The sequence below is a fragment of the Sciurus carolinensis genome, chromosome 17, assembly GCF_902686445.1.
Source record: "Sciurus carolinensis chromosome 17, mSciCar1.2, whole genome shotgun sequence".
Classification (NCBI taxonomy): Eukaryota; Metazoa; Chordata; class Mammalia; order Rodentia; family Sciuridae; genus Sciurus; species Sciurus carolinensis.
Window position 1 is genome coordinate 22,217,565 of NC_062229.1, and position 23,560 is coordinate 22,241,124.

The following is a 23,560-nucleotide window of genomic DNA, read 5'->3' on the forward strand; positions in this document are numbered from 1 at the left end:
GATCAGTATTTGGGTCTGGTCCTCCTTGCAGGAGCCCACTAAAGCAAGCCCCTTATGCCCTCCTCTAGAGTCTCCAACCCCATGTATACCCTCTTCTCCCAGCACTGACTTGGGGAGAGTTTTGAACCCCATCTGGAGTCCTGGTCCCTGTCCGAGGCTGCATAAGGAAGCTTTGACTCAAAGGGTGAAGAATAGATGCTCTCAAGGCCAGATAAAGGATCCTGGGAACTTGGACCCTTCCAAGGCAGTCATTCTAGGTTTTCACTGAGTTTAAGGGTGGAGGGTGTCCTTGAAAACTCTGGATGCTTTACAGAGTGGGGTGCTGGATCTAGGCTCCACAGGGCCCAGAGCAGGGAGGGATGAAAGGAAAACAGGAACAAAGATAAAAAGGAAAGGCACAGGGACTGGGGATGTGGCTCAATGACAGAGAGCTTGCCTAGCATGTGTGAGGCACTGGGTTTGATCCTCAGCACCACATAAAAATAAATGAATAAAATAAAGGTCTATCAACATCTTAAAAAAAAAAAAAAAAAAGGAAAGACACAGATGACTTTGAGCCCTGGCTGAAGATTGAAGATTGGGGCGTCTTGTGGGCTGGGGCTTTCCCAGGGTGCTGGACTTGATGGAATGAAGTCAGGTACCGTACCTGTATAGAGAAGACTCTATAGGCAGGGATTTCGGGGAGCGGGAAGGGGGATTGGAGTAGAGGATGGGAGCTAATCTGGGGAGTCTGGGGTAGAAGAAACCAGAACTAGTGAAAAAAGGTGTGGTGGATCTGAGGGTGGAAGTTCTGGGAGATTCTGGGTATTTCAGAGAATAGTTGGGACCCAATAGTGTTGAAAGTCTGAGGCCTGGCAGAGAATGAGTTTCCACGTATCTGAGGGAGGCCCGCGGAAGGGGTAAGACTGGGAGTGGGGTGTGTGTGGTGGGGAGAGGTGAGTTGTCAGTTTAGGGACCAGTTTCTGCACGCCTTAGCTCATGCTCTCCCGCGCCCCTACTCTCAGCCTCCTTCCCGGCCCCTCCATGCTTTCTGCTCCTCAAAAATCTCACCGCACCCCGCTCCACCCCAGCCACCCCCACCCTCCTCCCAGGCTCCGCCCACTCACACCTTGCCCTGGCCGGGTCCTTTCCGCAGACCTGGACTTCTGGCCGGGCCAACCCCCATCCTCTCCTGGAGTCACTGTGCCTTGGCCCGCCCCTCCTCAAACTCGATCCTGACCCCCCTCTTCGGCCCCGCCTCTCCCCTGAGACGCGGACTCTCCCAGGTCCAGCCCCACTTAGTATCAGACCACGCCCTTCTCTGGTTCGACCCGCCCCAGCTTTGCCTCTGGCCCTCTGATAAGTCCCTGTCGGTGCTGGTAACCTCCACTCCGACCCTCTACAGACCTTGTCCCGCCTTTCGTCCTGGGCCCCGCCCCTCACCGGGCCTGGCTCCGCCCCTCACAGCCCCGCCCTAACCCTTCGCCCCGCCCCTCCAGCTCAAACCCGCCCCCCTCTTCAGGCTTGGCCCTGCCCCAGTCCCTCACCTCTTACTCCGGCCCGTTCTGGCCCCGCCTCTCCGAAAGGAGGCCCCTCCCATTACAGGCCCCGCCCCCTCAGCGCAAGGCGCTTCGATCAGTCTCTCCGACCACGCCCCCTCGTTTGGCCCCGCCCCAATCCGTCGTCTAGGCGCCGCCCCTCCCCCGGTCAGCCGCTCTTCGCTCTCCGCTTCTCGGTCTCCCGGTCGGCGCGCACGGCTCCCGTCACTCGAACGCGCGCGGCGGGAAGATGGCGGAGTCCGGTGGCAGTGGCGGTGGTGCTGGCAGCGGTGGCGGCTTCGGCGCAGGCCCGGGCCCGGAGCGCCCGAACAGGTGAGTTCCGGCCTGCAGGGTGGGCCCGCGTCTGTCCCGGGGCCCGGGACCTGTAGAGAGTCCTGGGGGTCCTGAGTGACTGGAGGGAGGCCTGACCCGGCCCGAGGGTCTTTCGCGGGGACTGCAGGGTTTATGAGGTCCTCGGGTACTGTGAGGACCGAGGGCCTCTGATGGGGCAGCCAAAGGCGGGCTGGGCTCTCCAGGGTCCTAGGGTCCTGGGTTGACCCCAACTGTAATGGGGTTGTAGGGGAACTGGGGATGCCAAGGGGTCTGGGAAACAGAGGGGGTCGAAGCAGGGGCCATAGGCAATCTAGAGGGTGTTGAGGGTGCCTTGGGGGATCCGAGGAGGAGGTTGAGGCCCAAAGCTTCCTGGGTGGTGCTGAAAGACCCCAGGTAGCTAAAGGGTGTCCTGGTGTCTGCTGAGGGTCCCGGAAGGATGCGGCTGTGGGAGACTGTGAATGGAGGATTCAAGTGAAAACTGAGGGCCTGACCCAGGTCTCAGGGCCCTGGGAAAACCTGAAGAGGAAAGTCATAGGGAACCTGGGGTTCCCAGTAGATCCTGATAGGTAGGAAAGGGTCTGTGGGGACATAGCGGTTCAAGGGATCCTGAGGGATCCTGGGGTAGGTGTTGGGGAGCTTTGAGGATCGTTATAGATCCTGGAGGGTCTGTAGGAAAAAGAGAGCAATTCTTCCTTCCTCCCATCTCCATAGGTTTCAAATCTCTCCTCCCCGCAGGCTAAAGATGCTGGTTCTCACCCTCAGACAAGGGGCAGATTTCACCCCTAGAGGGGGCAGATTTCACCCCTTTGGTCAGAAGGAGGCTCCCTTTCTCCGTCGCCAAGTCTTGAGATGGGTTGCTTGAACCCCAGAATTTGCACAAAAATTATAGGTGTTTATATGCTTCTATGTGTTGATGTGTGTTGTCTGAGGGGAACACCTGCCTTAGGGAACTTCACCTCCCTCTCATCCCATTGGGCAAGGCCAGCATGACTCAAGGACAGCACATCACCATTGGCTGGCCCAGGAGGAAATTCAGGTTCTTCTTTGCTGGGGAGCTTATAGAAGCCAAAAATTTCAGTCAATGTGATGAACGATGAAGCTGGTCCCACCTTGGGTGCTGTGAAGTCGGTCCTCCTTGCAGGGCTCTGGGCTGGTGCCAGCAGATGACCTGATGGCCTGGGGGCATGACTGGAGGCTGGCATGGAATGGTCCATCTAGGGCACAGAGGAGGCAGAGTCTCTGACTGTTCCCACAGATGCTGAGTGGCACCTTAAGGCTTTAGTGAGTGGACAGAGGAAGGCAAGGGACTGAGTCTGGTCTGTCAGTAGCTAGAAGTCAGGGACATCTGTGACCCGAGGAGTAACCAGCCTTCCGTTGTGGGAAAGGGGCTGAGGCAAAACTGGAGACCTGCAGCAGGGATCAAGGAGACATTAGAGGATTGGGGGAGAGATTTGGAGAATAGAGTGGGCAGGGCTTGATGACCAGGCATGAGGTAGCAAATAAGGAAGAGACTAAAGGGGACAGCAAACCTCAGGTTCCTCCCTTGGGCCATGAGGTGGGATAACCTGGAACAGGGCCTTTTATTTATTTATTTGTGCGTGTGCGTGTGCGTGTGAAATCCTGGGAATTGAACTCTGAGCTACATCCCAGCCCTTTTTATTCTTTTTTTGGGAACACGATCTTGTTAAATTGTCAAGGCTGACCTCAAAATTGTAATCCTCTTATCTCAGCCTCCCCTGTAGCTGGAATTCTAGGGGTGTGCCACCGTGCCCCGCTCTGCTGTTTCTAAACAACTTTATTGAGGTATAATTAATTGCATATCATACAATTCACTCATTTTAACTGAACTTTAATGTTTGTTGAACTATGCATCTGTCACCATGATCCAGTTATTTGTTATTATTGTTTTTTGTGGTGCTGGGGATGGAACCCAGGGCACCACACAGGCTAGACAAGCACTCTACCACGGAGCCACATCCCCAGCCCAACTCAGTGTTTTAGAATAGTTCCATCACCCCAAAGAGTTCCTCCAAGGCTGTTTGCAGTCCACCCTGCTCCCACTCCCAACCCCAGGGACATCTGGACCTTCTTTTGCCCTCTATAGTTTGACCTGTTTTACAAATTTCACATGAATGGAATATTCGTCCATCCTCCTGCCTCCGGGCCATCTTGTGGTGCTAGAGATCTAACTCAGCACCTCACACATGCTAGGCAAGTGATCTACCACTGAGCGACACCCTCGGCTCCAGAAGTGTACATGTGGCCTTCTTTCCTTAACCTGTGTTTGAAACTCATCAATGTTGTCCTGTCAGAAGTTAGGTAAGAAGTTATTCTTGACCACTGTTGAATGAATTGTCCATCCATATGGTGTGTGGGTGGACGGTGTATCAAATTTTGGATGGACTGTTGTGTTGTTTCCATTTTGAACAATTGTAATCAAGTTGTTGTGAATGTCTGGGTATGTGTCTTTGTGTGGACATAACAGTTATCCTCTTAGGTGGATACCTAAGAGTGGACTGACTAGGTCACAAGGTAGGTATATTTTTAACTTCTTAAGAAACAGCCAACTTTTTTTCCAAACTGGCTGCACCATTTTGCATCCCTAACCAGCAATGCACTAGAGTTCCAGTTGCTTCCCATTCTCACCAGAACTGGATGTGGCCTGTTCTTACTATTAGTTATTCTTTTTTTTCCCCCCCTGATCCCAGGGCATTGTGCATCCCAGGGCTAGGCAAGACCTCTACTATTGAGCTACATCCCTAGTGCTTCTTAAAATTTTATTTTGAGATAGAGTTTTACCAAGTTGCTGAGGCTGACTGAACTTGTGATCCTCCTGCTTCAGCCTCCCAACTATCTGGGATTATGGTTGTGTACTACCATGCCCGGCTTGAGAGTTTTTAGTCTATTCTGAATACCAGTCCTTCATTGGATAGATGATTTGTGAATAATTTTTTCCAAGTCTGTGCTTTGTTTTTTTGTTTTCTTAAATATATCTTTCATAGGGTAAAAGCTTATCATTTTGACAAGATTCCATTTGGCAATATTTTTCTTTTATGAATCATACTTCTGGTGTTATATTTAAGATATCTTTGCCTAAATGGAGGCACTTCCTTTTTTTTTTTTTTTTGGAGGCACTTTCTTAAAAGATGTCTCCATCACCCCGAAAATGCCAGTCTGTTCCCTTTCCACCATCTTACCCAAAATCACTATTGTCTTGGAGCAAATGATAGATGTGTCTTATTCCTTGGGTTCTCAAAGGGCAGAAGGACAAAACCCTGAGGTGGCATACAGATAGTGCCCACAGAAGGAGGATCAGGGTTTTTTTAATTTCTTATTTTTCAATTTTGAGACAGGGTCTCACTAAGTTGCTAGGGTCTTGCTAAATTGCTAAGGCTGGCCTTGAACTTGTGATCCTCCTGCCTCAGCCCCCCGAGTCATTGGAATTATAGGCGTACACCACTGCAACTGGTGGCAGGTTTTGAGGGAATTTTGTACAAGATCTTCTCATAAAGCTCCAAATGAGATGTTGAGACCTTTGTAGCATCGTGTTCCTTAATTTTTTCCAAAGGGCCCAGGCGGGCCTGGTATATGCACCCCTCCCCCACCTCAACCTGCCTCCTCGTCCCTCTTCATCCTTTCACTCCGAAGTTATGGTCCCTCCACCTCACCTGTCTGATCACCTGAGCTCAAATAGCCACAGAACATTTTTTTTCTCATCACCTTGTGGGGCAAAATTTACATAACATAAAATACACCTATTTTGAGTGAACAATTCAGTGGCATTTAGTACATTCACAGAATTAAGCAACCTTGACCTCTACCTAGTTCCAAAATGTTCTCATCGCTCTAAATGAAACCCCATACCTATTGCCAGTCAGTCCCCATCCCCTTCCCTCAACTCTGTGATCACTGATTTACTTTCTGGCTCTCTGAATTTTCCTGTTCTGGACACTTCATATCAATGGAATCACACAACATGTGATCTCTTGTCTCAGGCTTCTCTCAGTCAGCATCATGTTCTTGTTTTAGCATGTGTTGAAGCTTCATTTTCATAGCTAAGAATATTCCATAGCATGTGTGAACCGTATGTTATTCATCCATTCACCACCTGATGAATGTCTGAACTGGTTTTCTGTTGCTAAAGAATACCTGACCAGGCCCAGTGGCTCACACCTGTAATCCCAGCGGCTCGGGAGGCTGAGGCAGGAGGATCATGAGTTCAAAGCCAGCCTCAGCAATTTAGTAAGGACCCTTAGGTCCTTATCGGGACTCTGTCTCTAAATAAAAAAATAGAAAAAGGGCTGGGAATGTAGCTAGTGGTTAAGCAGCCCTAGGTTCAATCCCTGATACCCCCCCCCCCCAAAAAAAAAAAAAAAGCCTGAGGATAGTGACTCAGGATGCAGCTTAGTGAGATCCTGTTTCAAAAAGTAAAAAGGGTTGGGAATGCACAATACCCAGCATCACACACACACACACACACACAGAACAAAAGGGACACTCAGCACTATGTATAAAGAAAGAGATCTGTTGAACTCACAGTTCTGGAAGTTGAGGAGCATCCTACCCCATCTTCTCTGCCTCGTTTGGCTTTGACTCAGGTGGGCCAAGTGGCATGTGTGGAAGAGGAGGGGACCAAGGGAGCCAGGTGCTCAAAAGCAACCATGCTCAGGAGAACTAATCCAATTTTGGGAAAGACATTTATCTTTCCTAAGGCCCTACCTCCCACACTGCACACTGGTAACCAAATCTCAGCATTAGCTTTGGTGGGGACAAACCATATCCCAGCCATGGCCGTGGGCCTTTCGGCTGGTTCCACCTCTTGGCGGTTATGAATCACGCTGCGGTGACATGTGTCCGTTTGTGTGAACGCCTGTGTCCAGTTCTTCACCATACATATCTAGGAGCAAAACTGCTGGGCCAGTGGGCATGGTGGCAGGTGCCTGTCACCCTGGCAACTGGAGAGAATGAGGCAGGAGGATCACTCATTTAAGACCGGCCTGGGCAACTCAGGGAGATCCCATCTCAAAATAAAATGGACTGGGGATGTCGATTAGTGGTCGAGAGCTCTTGGCTTCCATCGTTAGCACCAAGAAACAAACACAAAATTTAAAAAAGAATTGCTGGACCAATGGACGATTTATATCCTTGATCTTACTAGTCACCACCTAAGATTATTTGGTGAGTTCATTTGTGTAAGGGCTTTGTGGGGGGAGCGGGTGTCATTGCTGTCTTGGGTGTCTGGAAAGGAGCTGGCACAGAGATCCTAAGTGTCCAAGAAGCCTGACTGGCAGGGAGGGAGGGCTGGCCATGGGGGCGTGGAAACATTTCCGGCTCCCGGGCTTGACAGTCCGGCAGGTAGAAACCTCCTCTATGGGATCAGGTCTTTTGGGGGAGACTTTTGGGGGTGTGAAGGGCAGGGGAGGCTGGCCTCATCTGTGATGCCGATTTTCTAGTCTGCCAGGCAGTGTGCCTGCATCAGTCTTTTTGTCCCATGGAAGGATCTGTCATTTGGCCAGAGATGGGGGCGGCTGCTGCTTTCCCCTGGCCTTCCAGCGGTACCACAACTCAGGAGGCGGCTCAGGAGGGACTGCGCTCCCCACCCCCACCCCCACCCCCAGCGTTATATAACTTGTTTGTTCTAACTTCTCCCGTCTGCAACCGAGGCGGGGAGAGAGAAAGAGCAAAGCATATTCTCCTTCCTTCCCATCTCGAGGGATCAACAAAACCTCGTTGCCTAGTAGAGATGGTCGTTAATGACTGAGCCGAACCTCGGGGATGGACGGAGTGCGGCAGCCCCGGCTGGCGGAGGGGCGGTGGGGGCCTGGCCGCCGCTCACTGGAACAAAAGGCACTTGTTCTGCAGCCGGCCTCCTCCAGGCCCAGGCCCAGGCCATGGGCCCTCAATGGGATCCAGTTCCTCGGAGGGAGAGGAGGTTTGGTCCACCTGGGGTACTGCAGGTGGGGAGGAGGAGCCCTCCAGGAGTCAGCTTCCCTAGGTTGGGAGCTACCTGCCAACAGAGGCCTTCAGGAACCTTCTGCCTGGCCCTGCAGGCTGTCGGTGGCTGGGCCTTTGGCATCCTTGTCCCTCGACCTGTCCTCCCTAAAGGTGCCTGGATGGGGTCCAGTGTTACTAGCTTATAACTGCTTCTGGGGGGTGAGGAGGGGACACTGGGGTGAGGATGCTCTGACCGCAGGTGTTTCTGTGGGAAATCAAGGTCGTGGGTCTGTCACAATTAGTTCAGCCTGGCTTGGTGGCCTTTACCTGGCCACACTTTCTCAACAGGTCTTCTCTGGATTATGGTCAGTGAGCCCTCCAGTAAGGCCTCCACGGAGCCCCGCCCCTCAACCCCTGCAAAGATGTGCAGGCCCATTTGACTTTCCAAGGTCCCATTCCCTTGGCCTGGTCCTCCTTTCTGAGGGAGGAAAAGGCAGAATCTTGCCCCTCTGGAGCCAGGACTCAGTTCCTCTTGGGAAATTTAGGCAGATCTGCCAGCACAGGTGACATGTCAGGCGATGGCTGTGTGTTCCTCCTTTCAGCACGAAGCTGCGTCAAATTTCTCACCTGGGAAGTGGGTCCAGCCCCCTGGGTGGGGTGACAGAGAGGAAATGATCAGGCGGAGATTGCTGGGGGAGTTGTGTGTTTGTGCTGCATTGGTGACACTGCCAAGGTCCTGCCCGCTGTCCCTGCATGGGAAGCATGGGGTACTGGCAGGCTTGTCGACTGACTCTGTGTGTCAGGTGGAGCAAAGGGAAAGCTGGCCTGAGCTGTGGGAGGATGGGGGGTGCCCTTCCTCTGTGGCTGTGAGGGGCAGGGACAAAGCCAGCAGGAGAGCAGAACATGTGGAGTCTGAGCCATCTCAGCAACGCCAAGAGGGCGAACCTAGTGTCGTGAGGCCGGTGCCCAGGAGCTGAGCTCCCCCAGTGAGTCTTGATGGGGCCTGGGCGTTGCAGCTGAGGCTGGGAGAGCTGGGAGTGCTCAGCCCAGCCAGGCCAGCCCCAGGGAGTGAGACCACCCTTTCCTCACCTGCTTGCCAGCAGGGTTCCCAGGGCTGCTGACGGGACATCGCTGTGCAACTCTCCCTGAACTGTGCACACGATTCTCACACAGTTGGACTGCTTCCACCCAGTAGCTGCGACCCCCCCGCCAGGGACAATCTTCTTGTCGTCGGCCATACTTACTGGGGAGGAGAGGTTTTTATTAGTCTGCAGCATAATCATGCCATTGCCAGGGAGCTGGGAGGCATGTCCTCCCACTTTCCTCACGGTGACTATTTTGTTGCCCCGGATCTCCCCCAGGCACTTGAACACTGAGGCCTTTCGTCACTCTTGCTCCTTGGTTTTTGCTGGTTTCAGAGTTTTAAATTGTGACCTGCCCCTTGGCTTTTCTCTTAGCTCCCCTCCCACTCCCTCCCTTTTTCTCCTGGTGCTGAATTGGAATCTGTGAGGTAGATTCCTGTGACCTCCTGCCTGTGAGGTAGGTGCCTCACCACTACTCACCCCCAGCTCAGGCTCTTGATTTTTTTTTTTTTGTACTGGAGATTGAACTGAGCCACATTCCCAGCCTTTTTATATATTTTTTTAGAAACAGGGTCTTGCTGAGTTGCTCATGGCCTCATTAAGTTGCTGAGACTGGCTTTGAACTTGTGATCCTCCTGCCTCAGCCTCCCAAGCCATTGGGATTCTGGATGCCAGGCATGCCCATCACACCCGGCCAGGCTCTTGATTTTAAGGACTGCTTTAGACCTGGCGTTGAAGGCCCTGTAGGAGGAGGGAGAGAGGCGGAGGTATAAACAGATGGAAATAGTTCTGCGACTTGGGGGCCTTGGGGTCTGGAAGGAAGGTTGGGATTTGCTGAGGGTGTTATGTGATGTCAGGGGACACGCACCTCTGCACCCGGCTCGCTGCTCTGGGGGATGGGCTGAGACAGCCTTTTTTGCCTTCTGATGGGTGTCGAGGCCTCCCGTGTCCTGCTGTTGTGCTGGTGCTAGTTGTGTGGGGTCCACAGGACAGAGGGGCCTTGCCTCACCAGGCTCCCACGGGCCACAAGAGTTAAGCCAGGCAGTTTCTTGAGCGATCCTGAGGCTGAGTTGGAGGTTCCCAGCTCCTCTGGAAAGTTCCAGAGTCTTTTCACAAGTGAGGTTGAGCCAAGTATACGTAGGGGGAGGTCATGGGACTGACGAGGTCGGGGAATGAGTGCAGGGTTCTGGCGAGGGACACTGCAGTCAGATTCCTGTTTTGGAAAGATTGCTCTGGTGACAGACAAGGGAGCCTGGGCCAAGGTAAGGCTGGGGTGATGAGAGGCGAGCACAGGCTTTGGGACCATTAGAGGTTGAACTTGTGCGACCAGCAGGGGCCTCGGGGAGGGCTGTCCAGTTTCTGCTGTGTTGAGGGTCGGTGGCGGGTGACCCATCAGGCAAGTGGGAGGTCAAGGCCCATGTTGGCCTTTGAGCCGCAGCTGCTTGCGAGCATCCTGTGGTGAGCACCCGGCCTGGAGGGCCTACAGTTCACCTCTGTTCCAGAACAGTCCTTGTATCTCTTCTTCTTCCAGGCTCAAACCAGCTCAGGGTCCTGTACTCCTTAAGGGCTTCAGGTCCTCCAGCCAGCAAGTCCTAGTCCCTAGGACGTCCCTCCTCCTGAGAGAAGGCTGCAGCCACCCCAGGCAGAGCCCCATCTTGTACATCTTGTTGATCTCACCTCAGGTCACAGCCTGGGCTCAGCCCCTCTTCCTCCTCCTCATCTGGATTTCCCATTCCAGCCGGCAGGACTCTCCTAAGATATCGCTGCACGTCACTCTCCTGCCTGACACCTGCCAGGGGCTCCCTGTCTCGCAGAACAGAATCTGCTTCTCCCTGTGACCCGCCCGGCCCCCTGAGCATTTGCAGCCCCGGCAGCCCTGCTGGTCTCCAAAGCACGCTCGCTGGAATGTCCTGTCCCAGCGATTTGCACGCCTCAAGTGTTGCCTTGGGGCTTGGCCATTCTGTCCACCCTGGCACCACTTCCCGCCCCCTGCATCCCCTGCCCTGCTCTATGTCAGGGTCTGATCTGAGTGCCCCTTGGTTGTGTGCTCCTCGAGGGTAGGACTTCATCCGTTCACAGTATCCCCGTGGGTGGATGATCTGAGCATGGATCTCGCCCGGCTTCTACACAGTCTGTAATGGATTTTCCGGGGCAACTAGCCCGACCAGAGGCTTCTGGAACAGCCCGCCATGCCTCTGCCCAATAGAGTCACCCTCCTACTGCTCCCTTTCTCGACGGGGCAGGGTCTGGGAAAGCAACAGGGACTTTTAGCCCATGTCCGCAGATCCACCCCACTGTAGAGCCGCCAGCGCGGCGCGCCATTTTGCATGGGCTTCCTTCAGCTAATGAGCAGAACCCTCAGCGCTGTGTGAAAGTTAAGGGCGGCCAGCCCCAGCCGCCCTCCCGTCCAGCTGCCTGAGGTGGGAAGTGGGGGCCGGCCCGCTGGGTCCTCGCTGCCGCAGCCCCGCCCTCCTCCTCTGGTAGCCGCGCCGCAGCTGTGCAGACGAGCTCTCTTAACACTTGTTAACCCCGCGCCTCCAGCCCCTTCCTGCTCCCCGCCCGCCCGCGCCTCCGGAGAGGGCCGCGCAGAATTCACAGGACTCGGCTCCGACGGCCGAGCCAGCATTTCGCGAGCTTTTCTGCTCCGCGGAGCGGATTTTGGTGCGCATCCAGCGTGTTTTCAGACCCCTCGCCGAGCAGCAGAGCGCCTGAGCGCTCTGTGCGCACCACCACGGCGCACACTGCAAATATTGTGATCCGGGAGGAAGTAACCGGCACCTCGGGGGAATCTCAGACCTTTCCTGCGAGGGCAAGGGCTTCCGGAATTGAACACGCTCAGCCTGGAGGGCTGGACCTTCGGGCTTTTTAAAGGCCTTGAGGGGGGTCACCCGAGGATCGAGGCTGAAGATGTTTTCTGACGCCACAACCGTGAAATTCCACAGGGGTCAAAGAAGGGATCGGGCGGGAGCAGTCTGGGCTGGATATCCGGAGAGTTCTGTTCTCCACGGGATGTTAGAATTCGAGGCAGTCTGCCGAAGGCAGCGGAGCAGAGAGACATGTGATCACCCGGAATCTTCCGGTACCTTTCTGGAGCGCAGAGTGGGGAGTTTTCCTGTGTTGGGATACAAGGGGTGGAGAAGGGGCTGCGAGGCAACCGGCATGTAGGGGAACCCCACTGAGGCTCCCCAGGCAGGCTTTTGTCCACATCAGCCAGTCACCTTTCACATGGAAGATCTCCAGGACCATATTTCAAGTTGTACCATGTGTTCTGGCTGGAGGACTCTGCCCAGTCCCTGGAGGGATGGTCTTGCTCTCCGGGTCTGCTCTTCTTTCCAGGTTTGTTCGTGTGAGACAGGGCAACCAGGGGTGCACAAACGTTAATGCTCCACATGCGTCACTTGTACAAATGATGGGCAGTGTTTTCCCAGCTGAGGCTCATGGCATCGGACCCCGCTGCTCTTCTGACCTCAGTCACGCCTGTAGCACGTTAGCATTTAGAGTTGCTGAACTTCTGCTATGGTCGGGAGTGCGGGCAGCTCGCTGACCTTTCTGGGGGAGTCATGGAGAGCAGAGTGGAGCCATCTGTCTTGTCACAGGCGGGGCTCAGGCTGGGGACAGCTGCTGCCCACTTGCCCTCAGACTCACCCTCGGCGTGGCTTCCTCACTCCTTGGCCTCATAGGAAGCTTGTGCGCAGTGTGGGGAGAGAGGCGGCAGCTGGAGAGGCGTTAAGTCCATGGCAGTTTTTCCAGAAGCTTGTCTGGAATGCCGTGGACGGATCTAAACTTCTGCCATTGAAGGCTCCCTTTGGTCACAAGAGCCAGAAAATTGACTCACTGTCTTCAGTTAAAAACTCAAAGGTCAGCCTGGCATGGTGGCGCACACCTGTCACCCAGTGACTCGGGAGACTCGCAAGTTCGAGGCCAGCCTCAAAAACTTAGCAAGATCCTGTCTCAAAATAAAAAATAAAAAGGGCTGAGCATGTGTCCCAGTGGTTTAGTGCCCGTGGGTTCACTCCTCAGTACCTAACAGAACATTCAGGGAGAGCTCCAGTTTTAGATCCACTGGGGTTCAAAGCTGGAAGGATTCCCCCAGAATCTGTGCCTCCATCTTTCAGCTCTTGCCTTCCCTTTTCCTGGCCACTACCTACCTGGTAGGAAGGTGACCTCACTTTTTTTTTTAACTTTATTAATTTTTATGTGGTGCTGAGGATCGAACCCAGTGCCTCACATGTGCTAGGCAAGCCTCTGCCACTGAGCCACGACCCCAGCCCCAGGTGACCTCACTTTGCAACTTAGCAACCTGATGATTCCGAGGGATGACAGATCTCCATCTGGAAGCTATAGCAGAAGTTCCAGGAAGGCCTCAGGTGGATCACACACACCATCCTGGGCCCGTCCCCATGGCCAGGGGTCTGGGAGGTGCTGGTGGACCAGGCTGGGCCTCATGCCTCCTTTTTCAGCCCAGGTCTAGGGTCTGACGGCCCCTCTGATGCCTGAGGGTGGAGAGTAGGAGGGCCCCTGAGGAAAGCCCAGGGTCCTTATGAGAAGAGAGGAGGGATTTGGGCACCCCTGAAATGGAGCGACTTGAAACAGGCTCCTTCTGATGCTGAAGTTTGTGTTGTCATCAGCAGGCTGAGCCACAGGGGAATCCTGCTTGTGGCCCAGCTCCACTGGGGATGAGCATGTGCCTTTTGGCAGCCCCGTCCCTTCTGGGGCCTCAGTGCCTGTGCTGCCAGGGGAGGCGGCAGGCTGGCCCCCAGTGAGGCAGCTTTGTGCCCCGTTGCTGGGATTCGGCAGGGGTGGGGTTTCTTTGGAGCAGTTCGGTCACTCACCTCCTTGCCTCATCTCTGGAGCCAAGGGGTGTACTCGTTTAGGTGGCCCATTTCCCAGCCCAGCACAGCGGGATGCGGTGGGGGATGGGTGGTTGCTGGGATCGGTGTCACATCAGTGGGGGACCAGACGGGAAGCCTCCGCCTGAGACCTGCCTGCTGGTTTGCACCTGGGAGGGGACCCAAGTGGACTGTGAGGGCGAAAGTCGTGGCTGACCCTGACCAGGCTCTGTACTTTCAGAGAAGGCTCAGAGGTGGGGTGCAGGCCCTAAGCACGGAGGAGCTGGTGGACTAGGGAGTGCCCTGTGGGGAGGAGGGGCTCCACTGGCACCCAGAACAGCATGAGCAAAGGTCCCGCCAGACAACCGGAGGGAGTCCTGCTGAATGGTTCCGGAAGAGGATGACATACCCAGTGGCAGGACTTGGGACAGGAGGATTCTTGGAGAGGGATGAGCAGTGAGCATAGGTAGGAGTTGGCCTCCAGCCCAGTGTTACCACCTAGGAGCCACCCACCCAACCACCTATCCACCCATCCACCCACCAATCTACTCATCATCCATCTGTATATATCCACCTATCTATCCATCCATTCATCCGTCTATGCTAATGTCCCCCCATTCCCCCATTCAGCTACCCACCCACTCGTCCATCCTCCTGCACATCCCTCTACCTACCTGTCCAACCATCTACTAGCTCACCAACCCATCTCTTCATTTGTTCTTCTAGCCACCCACCTATCCACCCACCTACTCACCCTCCTGCCACCCAGTGCTCCTGTCCCCTTCCACACACCCATCCAATTGATAAGCATGGCTGAGCTCCCACCACATGCTGGACCTGGTGTAGGTACCAGGACATGGCAGGAGACAGAACCCTCCCTGCCTGATCCTTGAGACCTCCCATGTCACCCATGGGGATGGAGGTTGGGAACAGATGGATGATGAGCCAGATGGAGCAATGAGCTGATCAAGAAATCCAGAAGGGCTGGGGAGATAGCTCAGTTGGTAAAATGCTTGCCTTGTAAGCACAAGGCCCTGGGTTCAATCCCCAGCACCGCAAAAAAAAAAAAAAAAAAGAAATCCAGAAGGTGGGGCAGCCAACAACCAGTGGCCCGGGTCTCTTCCTCTGTGACCTGCAGAGTGGGACTTCTTTCCTGTGGGGTGGCGAGAGACTTAGGGACATCTGCATCCTGCCCTGGGCCAGCACTAAAGAGCCGCCATCCTATCCTTCCTGCTACTCAGTTCCACATCCATCCTTCCAGGGGGTAGTCTCAGCTCTCCAAACCTCAGGCTCCCCATCTGCATTTCAGTGACGAATCTTGGGACCCAGCCATGTGGACTGTGGAGAGGCAGGTCAGTCCTGTGTGCCAGGGCTGGGCCTGGTGTCCTGCCCGTGGTGTTAGGTAAATGCCTCTCTGTGTCTCAGCTTCCCCATCTGTGAAGTGGGGAGGAAGCAGTGCATCCTTTTAAGGCTACTGGCCGCAAGGTGAGCTGGGAACCAGGTCTGCACTGCCCTGCATGGAGTGGATACTCGGTGGGGGTATTCTGATATGGACACCCCAACATTGTAGTCTGGCCTTGAGCCAGGGTGAGAGGGTACTGTGAATGCATAGAGCTTTCCGCTGGCCAGGGAGGCGGGGTCTGAGCACCCCTTCCCTCTGGGACTTCTTTCTGGATGGCAGAATCCCCGTGCTGCCTTGAGAAGTGGCCACAGCTGGCAGGTCAGGAGCAGGGGTGGGGCACTGCCCATAGGTCCTCCCATCGGTTGGCAGCAGCCAGAGCCTCTGGGGTCCTGGACTCCTAGGGCCGTTGATTGGAAGCTGGGGTGGGGGCAGGAGATCATGGGCCAGCCTAGGGATCCCCAGGTTCATGATGACCCCTGAGGAGTAGGTACCCACCCTCTGCCTCTTTCCTTCTGGAGCCCCCCACCCACTCCTGGGACCACAGCTTGTGAACCCCTGTCCTCCAGGCTCCCCCACCCTCTCTTTTCTTAAGCAGGATGGGGAGACCTGGGGGCTCACCCTGGCCTTAGTGAGGCAGGCCTCAGTCTTCTGCACACCTGAACCTTCTCTCCCCATGGGTTCCTTGCCGGCACTGGTGATGGTGCTGTTAAGGTGAACATAGGTTCCAGGACCTACTCTCCCCCATGCCCAGCGTGCTTAGGGCCACCCCTTGCCCTCTACAGCATCACTTGGGGGCTGTCCGGATGTGCCAGCCCTGGGCGCGCGCATGTTGCTTGATTACCTCCTGCTGGGCGCTCCCCGATTCTTTGTTCCTTTCATCCTGTCTCTGCCGTGGGTAGAGTCAGGCTGGAGCTGAGAACCCGTGCGGGCATCGGCTCTGGATCGCCTTTCCTGACGAAGAGGAAACCGACTCTCCCTGTGGGCCAGGGGGCATCTTTGCTCCCAGGGCCAGTCACAGTGGGCCCATCTGCCTCCAGCCTTGGGCTCTTGGAGGAAGGGAGGCTGGCTGAGGGCTAGGAAGTGAGGGGACTTGGCCTGCTCAGCACACCTGCCTCCTGGGACACACTGGATCCACCATGGGCTACAGACGGGCCTAAATGATTGGTGAACATGTCGGAGCAACCAGGAGGGAGAAATAAACAGCTCCAGCGCCATGTGCAGACAGCCCCAGGCTTCCCTGGTGGGTCCCTGGTGGGTCCCTGGCTAGAATGTTTATTTTTTTGCAGAACTGGAGATGGAACCCAGGGTCTCATGCCTGCTGGGCCAGTGCCCTACCCCTGAGCTACACCCCGGCTCTCTGCCTAGGGTTTCCTTCTTGCCCTTTTTCTCTCTTTGTCCCCATCCCTCACATCTCTGTCAGCAGTCTGGGGTCCTGGCCTGCAGGGACATGCTGCTGCAGGGACCTCTTCAGCTCCCGGGCTCCATGTTTGTCCATCCAGAGGCCCTGCTCTTTTCTCTGCTCCCCTGGGAGCTCAGGAAACCAGAGGCCTGCAGTGTCTTGGAAGGAGCCGCCCAGTCAGAAGGGCCAACCCCGGACAGGGGCCCACTGCTGCCTGGGGGAGGGGGCGGGCGGGGAGCACCGAGCAGTCCCAGGAGAAGGCTCGCTGACGTGCGCGTGGGGCTGCTGGCCGGCCCGAGCACTTGAGGGCCGGAGTGAGGTGCCAGAACACAGTGACTTATGCCGTGGGCTGGGAGCACAGTACCCAGAGCTGTGAAATATTGTGGTAACCGTGGCAACAGTGACGGGGTGGTCGCCTTTGTGGGATGGGTTGGACCCCGTCTTTCCGCACTTTCACCCTCAGAGGCTGGTGCCAGGAGTCATCTGGACCTTGGGGGAGTCGGCAGGTTGCGTGTGAGGAGGATGGAGCTGCGGTGGCCTTGGGTTCCTGCTGGGCCTCGGTTCCCCCATCTTGAAGGGAGTGTTTGCTGAGCGAACCTCCTGGACTGGTGGGGTCATGGGGTCCTGTGTGAAGCACGACACTGCACCATTGGAGCCTGCTGGCTGGCACAGGGTGTAGGTGGGTGGCAGGGGCCGGGAGAGAAGCTTACAACGTGGCTGCAGTGCGTGCGCATGTGCAGGCACAGTGAGGCCAGGAGGTGGGCAGTGGGCCCGGGCCTTACCTGAGACTGGAGAGCTCAAGCTCCTCCTCGTCCCCCGACCTGTGTCTCCTGCCTCCCAGGTTTCTGTCTCTCCCTCTCCACAGGCCTCTGCCCTTCTCTGTGGATGTCTCTCTGGGCCTGTTTCTCTTTAGCTGTCTCTCTCTGGGTTTCTCACCATCTCTGTCTCTCTCTGGGTCTTGGACCTGGCTCTCTGAGGATGGCCTTGGAGTTGCTCCAGTAGCCTGCCTGGGGCAGAGGCTGGGGTGGGCAGAGTCCCCCTCAGTCATACTGACATCCCCTGCTGTCCTCTGAAGCTCTGCGTCCCCCCTCATGCACCCTGGGGTGGGGCGTCGCACTGGGCTGGGGCGCGAGCCAACCAGCTGCGCTGCGCCGCTGTGCTCCACCGAGCCACATGGACAATAAAACCAAAATTGGCTTTGAAAGTGGAAGTGCTCTCGGCTCCGAGGGGAAGCGAGGGGCTCCACGCGTCAGCGGCCTGTGGAGGGCAAGGCCCGAGCCTCCCGCTCTGTGTGGGGGTGGGAAAGGACTTTACAAAACCCCAAAGAAATGTTTCCATGAAATTCTTTCTTGTTCTTGCCTTTTTTTGGCGGGGGGTGGGGGGTGGGGGGAGGACATTCCAATGAAAAGAATGGTTCTGGGTCTTTGGATCTCCTGTGGGGTTGGGAGGCCGAGCATAGGGACCAGGCCAGCGCAGGGCAGGGGTGGCAGGGGCGCCCACCCTGGCAGGTGCTCGGCCCCTTCCCCTGCTGGCTTGCAGCAGCAGCCCCACCTCCCCCTGCTCCTGATCTCCCCATCAGGCTCCAGTGTCCAGGGCGCCCTCCCGGAGCTGGTGTGGCTCTGAGCTTTCATGACTTCCTGAGAGGCTGCCTGGTCTCCTTGGTGTCCTAAGAACAGCCCCTAAGGTGAGGATTCAAGGGCTCTATGAAGGAAGGACTGATGGGCAGAGGGAAGGAACCCGGGCAGGGCACATCGACACCCTTGGAAGTTTCTGGAACCTAAGACAGGTGGTCCATCTTTGGCAGTGACCTGTCTAGTGCACAGCAGGTCTCTGTGCCGGGAGACCCTGAAGGCTGCATGTGGTGTCTCCAGGGCAGGCCTGGTGTGCTCCTACGTCCATCACAGGCCTGGGCCTGTATGGGGGTGCCCAGTGACAGTGCTAGGGGACACAGTGATAGGGATTTGTCAGAATGGCCCCGGCCCAGGCCAGGCCTGAGGCGGGGGCGTGCGGCCACTCATAAGCCAGATCCAGGCTGAGGGTGCAACTGGGGCGGGTGGTGAGTAGCCTCCAGAGACGTTCTGACCGGGCTGCTGACGCATTGCCTCCGATGACTCACGTGTGGGTGACCGTGACTTGAGTGGCCGTCTGGAGACTAGGCCCAGTTCAGGGCTGCTGCCGCCTTCCTGGGGGCCTGTGGCCCCGCTGTGCTGGCCGCCCCCTGTCTGGGGCTGGCCTGAGTAATGGGTCCTTCCCCTCCTCCTGTGGCGGCTGGAGAGGACCGTAGTCATCGACCTGGGCCCCAGCCCGCCCTCTTCCTTCAGCCCACCTCTGCCTGGCCTTGCCTTGCCCCTCTGTCCTGGCAGGGGAGCTCCAGCCCTGCTATCCTCCCACCTCCCTGAGCCCAGTGGCAGCACAGCCTGGTGTATGGAGGGATGACGGGGACTTCAGGGACAGTTGTCTTGTCTGTAGGACAGGAGGAAGAAAACAACCATGTGGGATACCCATTGTCAGGGACATTGAGGAGGACAGGAGGGGATGAAGCTGCTTTCTCCCCTCTTTGGTGCACCTTGGGCTCCACACCCTACAGCCAGCAGTGAGATGAGCTTGACCCCATCTCCTGGACCAGGGTTGTCCTAACCCTGGATAGGACATTAATGTACAGCCATCAGGCACTGGTAACAACATGGTCACAGCAAGCCTCTCCACACAGCCACTGGTCTCTGAATTTGAGCATCTCATCCTCATATAGCCCCAAGGGGCAGGTCTATCATTTGCTTTTACTTTGTAACTGAATCCCTGTTGGTTGGGTGACCCCTGAGTTCCCAGTTAATCAGATGTGGCTCAGGCTGCTGGCTGCAGAGACCCTGGCCTGGCCCCTGACACCTTCTCTGGAAGACCCTGCAGGCCACCCGTGCTGTCCCTGCCTTCTGGGTCCTAGGCAGCCCTTCTACTTATTGGGGAACCCAGATATCCTATGCCGAGAGGAGCTCTTGGCGACCTCTCTAGTTCCCTGTTTTTCAATAAAGATAACAGCAGAAGGGACAGGGAAGGAACTGGCACACACCTGTAATCCCAGGGACTTGGGAGGCTGAGGCAGGAGGATCATGAGTTCAAAGCCAGCCTCAGCAACTTAGCCAGGCCCTGAGCAACTCAGTGAGACTCTGTCTCTAATAAGATATAAAAAAGGACTGGAACTGTGGCTCAGTGGTTAAGTGCCCCTGAGTTCTGAGTTCAATCCCTGGTACCAAAAACAAAGAAGAGGAGGAGGCAGGGAAATGGCATCGCTGTGCCCTCTCTACCCCAGGGCCCGCACTGTGACCAGTGTCTCAGTCCTGTAGATGTGTTCCTTGCACACACAGCTTTGAGCACAAGTGCAACTACTGTGTTGTTTGCACCTCCCTCCTCTGCCATGGGTGATGTCCCTGGTTATGCACCAGAAGCAGCCTCCTTTTCCAGCTGGGGGCCACCCTGCCCCAGAGGTTATTTTAATCTTCATACTGCCGGGAGTGTTTAGCTTGTTTCTCGTCTCCTGCCCCCAGATGTGGTGCAGTCTACCCTGCCCTCTGGATCTTCAGGTTCTGCATCTTCAGATTCAACCAACTGCAGATTGACAATAACTGAATAAAAAAAGGCATCTGTACTAAACGTGTGGATATTTTTTCTTGTCATTATTCCCTATGAAATACCTTGTAACAACCATTGATATAGCATTATGTTGCATTAGGTGTTGTCTAGAGATGACTTAAGGCCTACAGAAGGATGAGTGTAAGTTCTATGCACATACGATGTCATTGTGTATAAGGGATTGAGCATCCTAGGATTTTGGCACCCACAAGGGTCCTGGAACAAATTTCTCACAGGAATCCAGGGATAAGTCTCGGAAGTTGAATTGCTGGGTCAAGGACGTGAGTCTTTAGAGTGTTGCTAGGTCTGCCAAATCGCCTTCCTGGGTTTGTACTCCTTCATAGTCCACCAGAGTGGACTGAGCATTTGCTGCCAGATAACCCTGTGCCTCTGCCAGGTGAGGCGTGAGCGAGGCTTGCTCTTAGATCTTTTCTGTATTTTCTTTATTTCTTTTTTTTTGTACTGGCATTGAACCCAGGGGTGCTCTACCACTGAACCACATCCCCAGCCCTTTTTTTTTCATGTTTTATTTGGAGACAGAGTCTCACTAAGTCCTTAGGGCCTTGCTAAATTGCTGAGACTGGCCTCAAACTTGCTATCCTCTTGCCTCAGTCTCAGAGTTGCTGGGATTACAGACGTGCCCCACTGTGCTTGGCTCTTCAAGGTCTAACCAGCTCTTCCTTTTCTACAAGCTGTCAGCTGATGTTTTTGTGCATTTTTTAAAAAATAATTTTTATATGTTGGTAGAACTTTATTTTATTCATTTATTTTTATGTGGTGCTGAGGATCAAACCCAGTGCCTCACTTGCTAGGCAAGAGCACTACCACTGAGCCATGACCCCAGCCTCAACATTTTTTATGCATCTTTGATTGAGGTTTCTACTTTGTGTTGATTTCTTGATGCTCTTTACATATGGAGGAGTGCAGTAACTATGTGCCTAAGGACTGAGCGACCCCATGATGAAAGTACCCTGGCATGAGATCTTTCTTCTGATGAAAATTGCATACGCACTGCTGCCCCCAAGGGCTTTGGGGAAGTCCAAGAAATCCTCCCACACCACCCTAATATCTTGAACTTTTAAGGAGAAACCTGCCAACTGAAAGCAAAATGGCAAAGGCTGGCAAGGCCTGTGCACAGAATCTATGAGGCCAGGTGCCCATGGAAAGGTCTGTGGTGCCCATTCAGTGCCCCACACATGCCAGTACCCTGTGGGTGGTTCCAAGCTCCAGGTTCTCAAGCACTTGGCCTTTTTGAGGATGGAGAGGGCGCACAGGCAGTTTGTAGGGACAGCGTCTGGATGCAGGCCATCCTGGGCCCCTCCACCTCTCCAGCTCAAAGGGAAGTTGGGGAAGCTGGGGGTTTGTGATCCCTCATTTCCCAGGAGGGAATGGGGCTGCCAAGCTTCACAGCAACCCTGTGACATCCGTACTCAGTTTGACAACTGAGAAGACACCCAGAGAATCGGAGAGTGTGCCCGAGACACCGCTTGCCGGGATCCGCTCTGCACGCCTCACCTGCTCCGAGCGCGCACCCGTTCCCCAGCCCTTCACACCCTGAGGAGCTTTGGGATCCCGTTCAGGTTTCTTCCATGCGTCTCACAGATGCAGCTCCCCACTGGTCTGGGCTGCAGGAAGGACGCCTGCTCATGGCCTTGACCCTGCGGGCACATCAGGCCTTCAGTGGGCGTGTGGGAAGCACCTGGAACCCTGCGTCTCCCCGCCTGTCGCCTCCGGGTCTTTGCCCGGCCCTTCCTCCCCCTGCCTGGGATCTTCCCCTCCTCCTGCGCTCTCCCCACGGCAACTCCTGGAGCAGTTGGGGGGTTTTTACATCATGTCTGTCCCCTGCCCCCGGGGCCTGCAGCACCAGTGGCCTGAGCACCCCATTAGGAATTGCTGGTTGAATGAATGCTAATGAACGCGTGGCTGGCGTGAGGACCCTGGGGTGGAGAGCCCCGAGGTGTGGCCCTTGGGTTCTTTGGCCCAGTGTCCCCTGACTCTGGCCTGGGTGCCCTAGGGAGGCGCGGAGACATGGTCCTGCCCAGGAGGCCCGGAGTGCAGTGGGAGGGGTGGCACTGGCCAGGCCTCCAGACCTGGGGTGGCAAAGACCATGGTGCATCCAGGATAGGCTTCCTGGAGCAGCAGGTCACAACCAGGTGCCTCTCAGCCTTTGGGCCCCAGACACTCAGCACAGGGTCAGCTTCAGGTTTGGGTGACTTCCTAGGGGCTGCTGCTGCTGAAGGGGGTATGCACGCAACTCCAGCCCCACCAGATAGAGCTGGGTCTGTGCAGCAGCAATGTCACCATCCCTGGCGCCACCAGACGCATTGAGCCTGCCTTCGTTTTAAGCCAGTTCCTGGTGATTCATCCACAAGGTCGAGTTTGAGAACACGTTCTCCCCAGTCCCCTCCAGCCTCCACGGTGCTGTGCCGGCCTCTGAACCTGGCACTGCGGGGTCCGCAGCTCCCACCCTGACCCCGGCCTCTGCGCTGCAGAGAAGGTGCAGGGCGGGTTGCTGGGTGGAGCAGGCAGGAGGCCCCTGGGTGTGCTGTGAGGGCCAGAGAGTGGCCACTGTGGGCGGGTGGGGCAGGTGGGGCTGTGACGGAGCTGACCCGGATGCTCTGACTGTTCTGGTCCCCATTCTCCAGGCCCTCGAAGCTTCAAGGACTCATAGTAGCATCCACGTCCATCAGGCAGGGTCAGTGGATGTGAGGGAGGAGGGGAAGGGGGAGCTGAGGGGCACCCTTCCTGGCAGAGGGGCGGCTATGGGCCAAGCTGGAGTCTTGATGGCCACCTGGACCCTTTTCATCCCTCTCCCCGAGCACCCAGCACCGCTTACCACCCAGATGACTACAGCAGCGTGCTCCGGGTGCCCTATCTTCTGGGACCCTGAGCCCCTGCAGGCACGGCTGGAACACAGGCCTCTTGCTCTGCCAGTAGCACCTCACCTGGCCAGGCTCGGTTCCCGGCCCTGCAGCCCTGTCTACCCTTTCCTGAGGGTCTCTGAAGGGCTGTGACATGGGCAGACCAGAGGGGTCAGGGGGCTCAGAGCACAGCATCACCCACCGTGAGTGCCAGCTGGGCGCCTCACGACCGTTCCCGGGTCTCGTTTGGGGCTGGCGAGCCTTCCCTCTCCTGCTTTCTCGGGAAGACCAGTGCCCACATTCCTGACTCTCTCTGGGCAGGCGCAGTCCAAGGAGTGGGAGGGCAAATCCCAGAGGGCCTGGAGGCCTGGGGGAGAGAGCAGAGTGCTGAGGATGGGGAGGGCATGGGCTGGGATTCTGGGGTCCTGGGAGGGGTTCTTTTCTTAGATTTTTTTCCCTGTGCTGGGGATTGAACCCTGGGGCACTTTACCACTGAGCCCCACCCCAGCCCCAGACTAGCTTAACGTGGACAGTCCCCTGGCATTGAGCTCGTTCACAGCATGTGTGGCCACACCTCCA

General features: G+C 55.9%; 1 protein-coding gene across 1 annotated transcript in view; it reads left to right on the plus strand.

Annotated features, from left to right (window-relative positions):
• The first annotated feature begins 1,656 nt into the window (after positions 1-1,656).
• Klhl26 (kelch like family member 26) overlaps positions 1,657-23,560 on the plus strand; it is a 28,424-nt gene continuing 6,520 nt past the window's right edge. The window contains exon 1 of the mRNA XM_047532301.1: positions 1,657-1,850. Within this exon, the coding sequence (XP_047388257.1) occupies positions 1,768-1,850 (83 nt within the window). The 5' untranslated portion in view covers positions 1,657-1,767. The remainder of the gene's footprint in view (positions 1,851-23,560) is intronic.